This window comes from Phoxinus phoxinus (assembly GCF_949152265.1).
Source record: "Phoxinus phoxinus genome assembly, chromosome: 19".
In the NCBI taxonomy this organism is placed as follows: Eukaryota; Metazoa; Chordata; class Actinopteri; order Cypriniformes; family Leuciscidae; genus Phoxinus; species Phoxinus phoxinus.
In genome coordinates, this window is record NC_136894.1 from 30,817,665 (window position 1) to 30,827,664 (window position 10,000).

The 10,000-nt window shown below is 42.3% G+C and overlaps 1 protein-coding gene across 7 annotated transcripts in view; it reads right to left on the minus strand.

The window, feature by feature from the left end:
• The window catches only part of LOC306987500 (RNA-binding motif, single-stranded-interacting protein 3-like), a 27,749-nt gene that overhangs the window by 10,846 nt on the left and 6,903 nt on the right, over positions 1–10,000 (minus strand). For all 7 annotated transcript variants that reach the window (XR_013795183.1, XR_013795184.1, XR_013795185.1 and 4 more), the window contains exon 4: positions 8,441–8,532. Coding sequence is in view for 4 of the 7 variants with exons in the window: in XM_079591838.1 (XP_079447964.1) it covers positions 8,441–8,532 (92 nt within the window). In the remaining 3 variants the exon portion in view is untranslated. The remainder of the gene's footprint in view (positions 1–8,440; positions 8,533–10,000) is intronic.

Below are 10,000 nucleotides of genomic sequence, written 5' to 3' on the forward strand. Positions count from 1 at the left end.
ACGAACACGGAGGAAAAAAATGCATACGGAAATTTGGGACTCAGTGTGTAAGGACCATAACTGTGTAAGCATGCGAGTTTGTGATGACAGATCAGGGTTCGACTTTCTTCCACACACTGACAGACCAACACACTCATAGAGAGAGAGAGAGAGAGAGAGAGAGAGAGAGGTTTAACAGTAAATTACACTGCCACTGAAGCCTGTGTGTGTGTGTGTGTGTGTGTGTGTGTGTGTGTGTGTGTGTGTGTGTGTGTGTGTGTGGCTGAATATCACAACGCCAGGGCTAGTTGTCACAGGTCTCTCTAGATGATCAATTATACAAATGCTTGTTTTCTAGAAGTGGTTTAATATATTGGCTTCAAATTCAAATTTAAATAATTTACTTTAAAGGGTAACTAAACACTAAACCAACTTTTTTTAGTTAATGATCTGTACGAATGGAGCTTCATAAATGCTGTTCATTGATTCGAGTACTTTTTTTAACATTTGAGTATAAAGTGTTTTAATTTTCAAATATATGGTGTAAAAACGTCTGAGTGCTGCCCTCTTCAGGTTAAACGGAATCTCCTGAAGCAGGGGTACTCTCTGACGTAGGGTACTCTCTGACGCTGCGAGCTCACCACGCCCCTGGCAGCCCCTGGTATAAAAGCATCTGCTTCCGTCAACACCAGAGCGAGTCAGGAGCTGGAAATTGGAATTACGAGTTTTGAAAACGATCAGGATAGCGTATTTTAGCATCTAGTTAGCATAGCATTTATAGTTATTTAGATTATTTTGTGTAGCCTAGGTAGTTATTTAGCATAGTTGTTAGTGTTGTTAGAAGCATAGCTGCTAGTTAGTTAGTAGCATAGTATTGCATCAGTTAGGATAGTGTAGATTTTTAGCATTAGCTTTATCTGTATTTAGTACAGTGGTTACTGGTATAGGTGTAGTGGTGCCGGTTGCAACAGCACTGCTGGACTGTATAACTTTCCCCCAGACTTAGAAATTAGGCGCCAGTGTTTACATGCACTTGTGTGCCAAACGCTGCTCTTCCTGCATGGACTCCACAACCGCCGGCGCGTTTTGCTGGATATTTTTTTTCACATAGCGGCAAAATATGCTTAACGTAGGTCAATAGTAATAATAATCCACTCAGATACTGGACTCATTCTCTCTTGCGCGGCTGCTTCGCTAGCATCGTCGGATGCCGATCGCGAGGCGGGAGTTAATGCGATGCGACACCGCAGTTTGAGCTCGCGGCTCGAATTGATATGATTTTAGCTCTGTGTCCACAGACAATTCCTCCACTTCAGGTGAGAAAAGTCCTCAATTTTAAATGACCGCTCTGTTGCAAAGCTACTTGCGTCACTCTCCATCTTAGCGAGTCTGACAGCAGCTGTCAGTCACTGCGGGTCTGTCAATCACCCACTCAGCCCCGCCCTCGGTTCGTCCGTTGGGCTCTGCCCACTTTTCCAGCATTTTTCAAATATTGCCAGTGGGTGGAGTCAGGCTCTGACCAGGGGTTTAGTTACCCTTTAATACTTTTCTATATACTACAATTTGTATGCATAATATGAACATTATGTGTACATTTAAGAAATATAATTAAAATAGTTATTTTAATTATTATATTTAAAAACAATTCATTATAATATTTTAAATATAATATTTCTATACATATTTACATATAACTGATTTAAATGTGTTATGGTCACTCTAATCCATGAAGCCACACACACACACACACAAACACACACACACTGCTTACTGGTTTTGTGTGTGTGTGTGTGTGTGTGTGTGTGTGTGTGTGTGTGTGTGTGTGTGTCCATCTCCTACTGGCATGTACATGTTCAATGTGTTCCGTGTTTTGGAAGGATTGCGTGACTGGCACAGGAAGAAGACGTGCCTGGCAGTGTGTGTGTGTGTGTATGTGTGCGTTTCCTCCTGTTGTGTAAACAAACGTAAACACAAACTTGGACTCCTCCGCGCATATGTTCTTTCCGACGCTCTGATTATTGTGGGAAACCTGTGTGTGTGTGTGTGTGTGTGTGTGTGTGTTGTTGAATATGCTGTCATTAATATGCTGTAATTACCATTACAGTAACTAGTGTCTCTTGTTGGTTTATACAACTTGTTTTTGTTTAATATTGTATTTCAGTTAAAGTTCACGTAACAAACCATCGCTGTGTCCAAATATGCCAACTTCTATAATATACAGTATGCGAAAAACTCCCACTAAAAAAGTGTGTGTGTGTTCATGTATACATGTCAAATTATAATATGTGTGTGTGTTCTCTAGAGGTTTGTTCAGTACATGTAAACAACATGCAGAATACATTTGCTCATTATCATAAACATTAATATGCAAATATATAACCCACATACAAATTACCATAACACTCATTGTTTAATGGTCATCTAAATCACCATTTCTGCAGTAAACCTATAATAAATCACGATGACATCTCCCTTAAGACACTTTCATAGTCTTTCAATCAACGCACCGCATACACAAGTACACTTGTAGTTTAGCTGATTATGTACAGTGTGCTTGATGATGCATAATTCACACAAAGCATCATGGGAATAGTGTGGATACAAATCTCTATTCCTATGGAAAACATGGCCTAATGAGAGCCGGATCTTCCCGCCATTTCAGGTGAGAGAGGAAATTTACATGTGATTAGCATCTCATTATCATACGATCATAGTGAACCGAGTGCAGAAAACAAAACTGAAATATCATTACTCAAACTAACTTGAAACCAAAACTGACTCGGCCTACTTGTGTGTTACTGGTCGTTTTGTGAAGGATTTAGTTATTCTAGAATTAATAATAATAATAAAAGATGATATTTCATCAAAATTAATAACATTTTCCGCCTCTGAACAACTTTTCTGTTCCACTGATGCCATCCGTCTCAGTTCTGGAAGAGACGGTTAGTTTTGAAGGGCAATGAGAGGGAGTTGTGGGTACAGAGGAGAGAGATGCATTATGGGATTGGGTTCCCCTGCCTCGCTGCTCTGATTACAGCTCGATCTCAGAAACACACTCTCAGAATCATCTCACACTGATCACAGGGCTTCAGTTACATGTACATTCACCCAAAGAGGCTTCGTCAAACAACAGCAATTCATCATAGAGCCTAGTGTCAAAAATATGGGACGCGATGTAGTCAATCAAAACTCACAGCCAATCAGAAGAGTGCGTGGGCGGAGTCTCTCGGCACTCTCAACGAAATTGATAAGTACATAGTCCAATTCATGAATATTACACGATTTTACCACTATTAAAAACACACACTGAGTTACTGAAACAATCGTGGTCATGGAATACACTTGTCTGTTAACAATGAGTTGACAGTTTGAACGTTCTTGTTCACTTTTATTTATTTAGAAGATCTGAGGTGAATTGTTGACTTTCAGTACGGCTATAAAAGACACAAAATTATATGCGAACGCACAGTTAACACAAGTTATGTTTAACTTTATACTAGTGAAAAAATAAAATAAAAGCGTCTGCTAAATGAATAAATGTAAATGCATAATGTGCGGAATTTATTGATATAGAAAGAATTTTTACTTCATCATATCATAGACTTCTGAAGTTTAATCATATAAATTGGGCCATAATTAATTTCCTGTTTTTCTACACCCAAATTCAAGATCTCTTAAAATACTGTTTTTATGCCATTTAAGATGTTTAAATTAATTTTTATTTTAAAACCTTAAATGTGTTCAAACTGAACTTTGGGAATGGGTTTTTAAGGGGCTTCAGGGACCCTGTGACTGTGTTTACATGCACCGGTTTCTATCAGGTCTGTTTACATGGGCATCACACACATTACAGACTTAACCTCTGAGCGTTTGATGAGAAGCTCGAGTCCTGTCAGTAAAGAGACACTGTGAGAATGAGAGATTCATTTAGAGTCACATCACCTGATTATGTGTGTGTGAGAAACAGAGGAGAAAATCTGTTAGACCAACTAATTAACACCCGACTCGACTGTCAAACAGTAACGAGAGAGAGAGAGAGAGAGAGAGCGAGAGAGAGAGCGAGAGAGAGAGAGCGCGCGAGAGAGAGAGAGAGAGAGAGAGAGAGCGAGATAGAAAGAGAGAGAGAGAGAGAGAGAGAGAGAGAGAGATAGAAAGAGAGAGAGAGAGAGAGAGAGAGAGAGAGAGAGCGAGAGAGAAGGAGGGGTGCAGATTTATTATTAAGCTCACAGAGGAGGAAAGACAGAAAGCACTTCTCATGAATATGGAACAAATATGACTTAGAGCTACAATATGTAAGATTTTTGTAATAAAATATCCAGAAATCACGTGCAGAGTGTGATATATTTCCTGCAGTTGTACTTACAATATCCCAAAAGTTCACAAAGATTTTTATTTTTCAGAGAAATTCCGATTTTAAATAATGGCTCGTCCCTGTTCACTGTCGCCTGTCACTGACATAATATCCGCATTATCCCTGGTATCCGCTCGTCCTGCCATAGTAACCATGGCGACAGACGTGAACGACTGCGTAACGTCTAGCGGCGCTCACGCTGTTGTTGTTTCGTTCAAACATTATGGATCATGGCAAGCAGACTTTGGGACAAAAGGAGAAATAAACCGAGGATCAATATCAGCGTGGCGTTTTCGAGACGCCGAGAGCTAGCGTCCGCGACTAACTTCCACTCGACAGAGACGCCGAGAGCTAGCGTCCGCGACTAACTTCCACTCGACAGAGACGCCGAGAGCTAGCATCCGCGACTAACTTCCACTCGACAGAGACACCGAGAGCTAGCGTCCGCGACTAACTTCCACTCCACAGAGACGGCGAGAGCTAGCGTCCGCGGCTAACTTCCACTCGACAGAGACGCCGAGAGCTAGCGTCCGCGACTAACTTCCACTCGACAGAGACGCCGAGAGCTAGCATCCGCAACTAACTTCCACTCGACAGAGACGCCGAGAGCTAGCGTCCGCAACTAACTTCCACTCGACAGAGACACCGAGAGCTAGCGTCCGCAACTAACTTCCACTCGACAGAGACGCCGAGAGCTAGCGTCCGCAACTAACTTCCACTCGACAGAGACGCCGAGAGCTAGCGTCCGCGACTAACTTCCACTCGACAGAGACGCCGAGAGCTAGCGTCCGCGACTAACTTCCACTCGACAGAGACGGCGAGAGCTAGCGTCCGCGACTAACTTCCACTCGACAGAGACGCCGAGAGCTAGCGTCCACGACTAACTTCCACTCGACAGAGACGCCGAGAGCTAGCGTCCACGACTAACTTCCACTCGACAGAGACGCCGAGAGCTAGCGTCCACGACTAACTTCCACTCCACAGAGACGGCGAGAGCTAGCGTCCGCGACTAACTTCCACTCGACAGAGACGGCGAGAGCTAGCGTCCGCGACTAACTTCCACTCGACAGAGACGCCGAGAGCTAGCGTCCGCAACTAACTTCCACTCGACAGAGACGGCGAGAGCTAGCGTCCGCGACTAACTTCCACTCGACAGAGACGGCGAGAGCTAGCGTCCGCGACTAACTTCCACTCGACAGAGACGCCGAGAGCTAGCGTCCGCAACTAACTTCCACTCGACAGAGACGCCGAGAGCTAGCGTCCACGACTAACTTCCACTCGACAGAGACGGCGAGAGCTAGCGTCCGCGACTAACTTCCACTCGACAGAGACGCCGAGAGCTAGCGTCCGCAACTAACTTCCACTCGACAGAGACGGCGAGAGCTAGCGTCCGCGACTAACTTCCACTCGACAGAGACGGCGAGAGCTGGCGTCCACGACTAACTTCCACTGGACAGAGACGCCGAGAGCTAGCGTCCGCGACTAACTTCCACTCGACAGAGACGCCGAGAGCTAGCGTCCGCGACTAACTTCCACTCGACAGAGACGGCGAGAGCTAGCGTCCGCGACTAACTTCCACTCGACAGAGACGCCGAGAGCTAGCATCCGCAACTAACTTCCACTCGACAGAGACGCCGAGAGCTAGCGTCCGCAACTAACTTCCACTCGACAGAGACGCCGAGAGCTAGCGTCCGCGACTAACTTCCACTCGACAGAGACGCCGAGAGCTAGCGTCCGCGACTAACTTCCACTCGACAGAGACGCCGAGAGCTAGCGTCCGCAACTAACTTCCACTCGACAGAGACGGCGAGAGCTAGCGTCCGCGACTAACTTCCACTCGACAGAGACGCCGAGAGCTAGCGTCCGCAACTAACTTCCACTCGACAGAGACGGCGAGAGCTAGCGTCCGCGACTAACTTCCACTCGACAGAGACGGCGAGAGCTGGCGTCCGCGACTAACTTCCACTCGACAGAGACGCCGAGAGCTAGCGTCCGCGACTAACTTCCACTCGACAGAGACGCCGAGAACTAGCATCCGCGACTAACTTCCACTCGACAGAGACGCCGAGAGCTAGCGTCCGCGGCTAACTTCCACTCGACAGAGACGCCGCTCTGTATACTCACGCATGAGCTTTATTAGACCGGTGAGCAAATGTACACAAAACTAATCAATGTTATATAGCTCAACATGATGAAATGTTAGAATATGATCAGTATGTTATTCTAATGTTGATCATATAGACAAACTAACACACAGAATAACATCATAACTGTAACACACTCAGATGCAGTTTAGTGTGATAGTGTAGACAGTGAGACAGTGCTGCGTTATCTCACAAGTTTCATTCGTCTAATAAACTGTCCTGTGTGAGTAATTCAGCACTTGCGGGTACGTTAGTTCGGTAGAATGAAATGTCCTCATTCCTTTATATCCGCGAGACTCACGTGAGGCGCTGATATCTGTCTCTCATTAGCACTCGCTCGCTGCTTCACACCACAGTCATGATAAAAACATCAATGTATTCACTCATCCATAAACATTATTAGATCCTTCGACAAGTTCCATAATTCCGCTTATGCGTCATCAACCTACGCCTGTGTTATTGTAAGAGGTTAGCGACCCCTAGCGGTGAAAACATTTACATATTGTAGCTTTAAAGTCACAATGAAACCAAAATGGACTATTCTTTTTTAAATGGAATATTGCAGTGTTTATTCTAAATGATTTATTGGTGCACATCATTTATTGTTATACATTTATGTTCCCCTCTTGCAGCATCTCTTCTCTTCTCTGATGATGTGGGCGGGGCAACCTGTCACTCACATGAGATCCACCAATAGCAAACCACAACCATCCAATCATCCGATCAATTCCTCACAGACAAAATCAAGCCCCGCCCTTCATTTGTTCTTGTTTGAGAAGCAGTTGCACGTCACAATAGGGAAGAAAAGACGAGCACAACTTCAAGCATTATAGGGACAAAACTAGTAGACAAACATATGCTAGTTCTCTGACCAACATCAAGATGAAAAACAGACAAACGACCAGGATTAGTATCGGTAGCTGAAACTATTCTGTTACCTGAAATAAAATAAAATATTTAAAAATGTACTTATTTTTAATCTAGTTGCCAAAGCAACATTTCACATTTTCTATCAGCTTAACTTGATGTACTGGAATAACTGATACAGAAATATAATAAATACTATAAAGCCATAAAACAAATGAATAAAAATGCAAAAACACAACTATAAGCCAAAAATATACAAATAAAAACTAATACAAAATATTAATAAGAACTATAGTAGTATATCAATGATAATAAAATATGTCTGTAAACAAAAACAAAAAAATTCACTCATTCCCTGGGAATCGAACCCATGACCTTGTGTCGGTGCGTGAAATACGTCTGCTTTTAAACACATCAAATGTCTGAGTGAATGTGCAGAAGATAAAACAGCTCATAACATCTTACGTTACAGTCGTGAGGAAGATGAAGAAGAGGAAGATGAAGAAGAGGAAGATAAAGATGATGAAGCGATGCAGATGAAGATGAGGAAGAGGATTAAGATGAGGAAGATGATGAAGGGATGCAGATGAAGATGAGGAAGAGATGAGGAAGATGATGAAGGGATGCAGATGAAGATGAGGAAGAGATGAGGAAGAGGATTAAGATGAGGAAGAGGATTAAGATGAGGAAGATGATGAAGGGATGCAGATGAAGATGAGGAAGAGGATTAAGATGAGGAAGAGATGAGGAAGATGAAGATGAGGAAGATGAAGATGAGGAGGATTAAGATGAGGAAGATGATGAAGGGATGCAGATGAAGATGAGGAAGAGGATTAAGATGAGGAAGAGATGAGGAAGATGAAGATGAGGAAGATGAAGATGAGGAGGATTAAGATGAGGAAGATGATGAAGGGATGCAGATGAAGATGAGGAAGAGATGAGGAAGATGAAGATGAGGAAAATTAAGATGAGGAGGATTAAGATGAGGAAGATGATGAAGGGATGCAGATGAAGATGAGGAAGAGATGAGGAAGATGAAGATGAGGAAGATGAGGAGGATTAAGATGAGGAAGATGATGAAGGGATGAAGATGTCTCACCTTCGCCATCTGCGCCTGCACACCGCTGGCCTTCAGAGACAAAACTGCTTTCTGTGCCGCTGCCGGACAGTCGAAGTCCACGAAACCGTAACCTACAGACACGGCAGAACCGTAAACTCAGGTCACATTATCAGTATTATCAGGTCACATGACCAGTATTATCAGGTCACATGACCAGAATTATCAGGTCACATGACCAGAATTATCAGGTCACATGAGCAGTATTTTCAGGTCACATGACCAGAATTATTAGGTCACATGACCAGAATTATCAGGTCACATGACCAGCATTATCAGGTCACATGAGCAGTATTATCAGGTCACATGACCAGTATTACCAGGTCACATGACCAGTGTTATCAGGTCACATGACAGTCTCAAAAACACGGTTTGAAATCGCTGGTGTTTCTGACGTCACAAACTACCTTGTAACCAATCAGATCAACGTGTGATCGTCAACCAGTGGATCTCTGAGTGAGTGAGTGAGTGGAGGCAGGGCTCATTTGCATATTCATAGAACCGCGTATACTTAATTCGAGCTGTTTTAAGGCATGAAGACTTTTTTTTCAAGTAAAAACGCTTCAATTTGTCATTTCGGTGATCAAAGATGAGTTTTAAGGGATAACATTATCGACTACAAGAAAGAACATTCTTAAGAAGCCTTTTTGGTAATTCTTAAATGACAATTTTTATTCTAAAATAATGTTTCCTGAATCCGTCCCTCATCCTTGAGCGGATCACGTCTAAAAGCACTTTGTGAAACTGCGTTCAGGAAATCCAGGCAGGGCCGTAGCTAGAGGATCCGGGGCCCCCTGAAAAAATATTGATGTGGGCCCCCCACCACCCTCCACCAATATATTTTCTGCATGCATACTCATATATTGTTGGCGTACTGTACAATATGCATGGAGGCCCACATGTAACTAGGGTTTTCTTACAAAATAACAAAGCAGATAACAAATAAATGTAAATCAAGATTTTAATGAACATCAGCAAAAGCAAAATAAACAAATATAACATTAAATATAAAAAGAAAATAGGCCTAAATAGAAAAATGAAATTTCTTTCAAAAATGAACATTGAAATAACTAATAAAATTATACAAGTATTTAGTATATGTATATCGGTTTGTTTGATCTTTAACCTTTGATGACCTTACACGTCACTTCACTAGGATAAACCAAAATCCCATTGTCTGACCTTTTTGTTGGCAAAGTCACTGATTATGTCCTTATTTATCTTACCCCATTGGCAGATTATTTGACATGTTTTAAGCAAAAACTTTTTAGCAAAAAAAGATTTCACTTATCTAGTAAATGCATCTTGATTTAAGAATTTTGAGATATTTGGACGGGAAACAAGACAAAAATACTGAGTAAGAAAGGCATTTTTTTGCAGTTTGAGTATCTTAAAATTCTATAAAATTACAACTAATAAAAATTAACAAAAAGCTTGAAGTGGAGTGAAGTGAGGTGTAAAGTCATCAAAGGTTAGGCCTATAAATAAAAAAATAATAAGAAAACCAATTTTTTAAAAAGGAACGGTAAAATAATGTTTTTA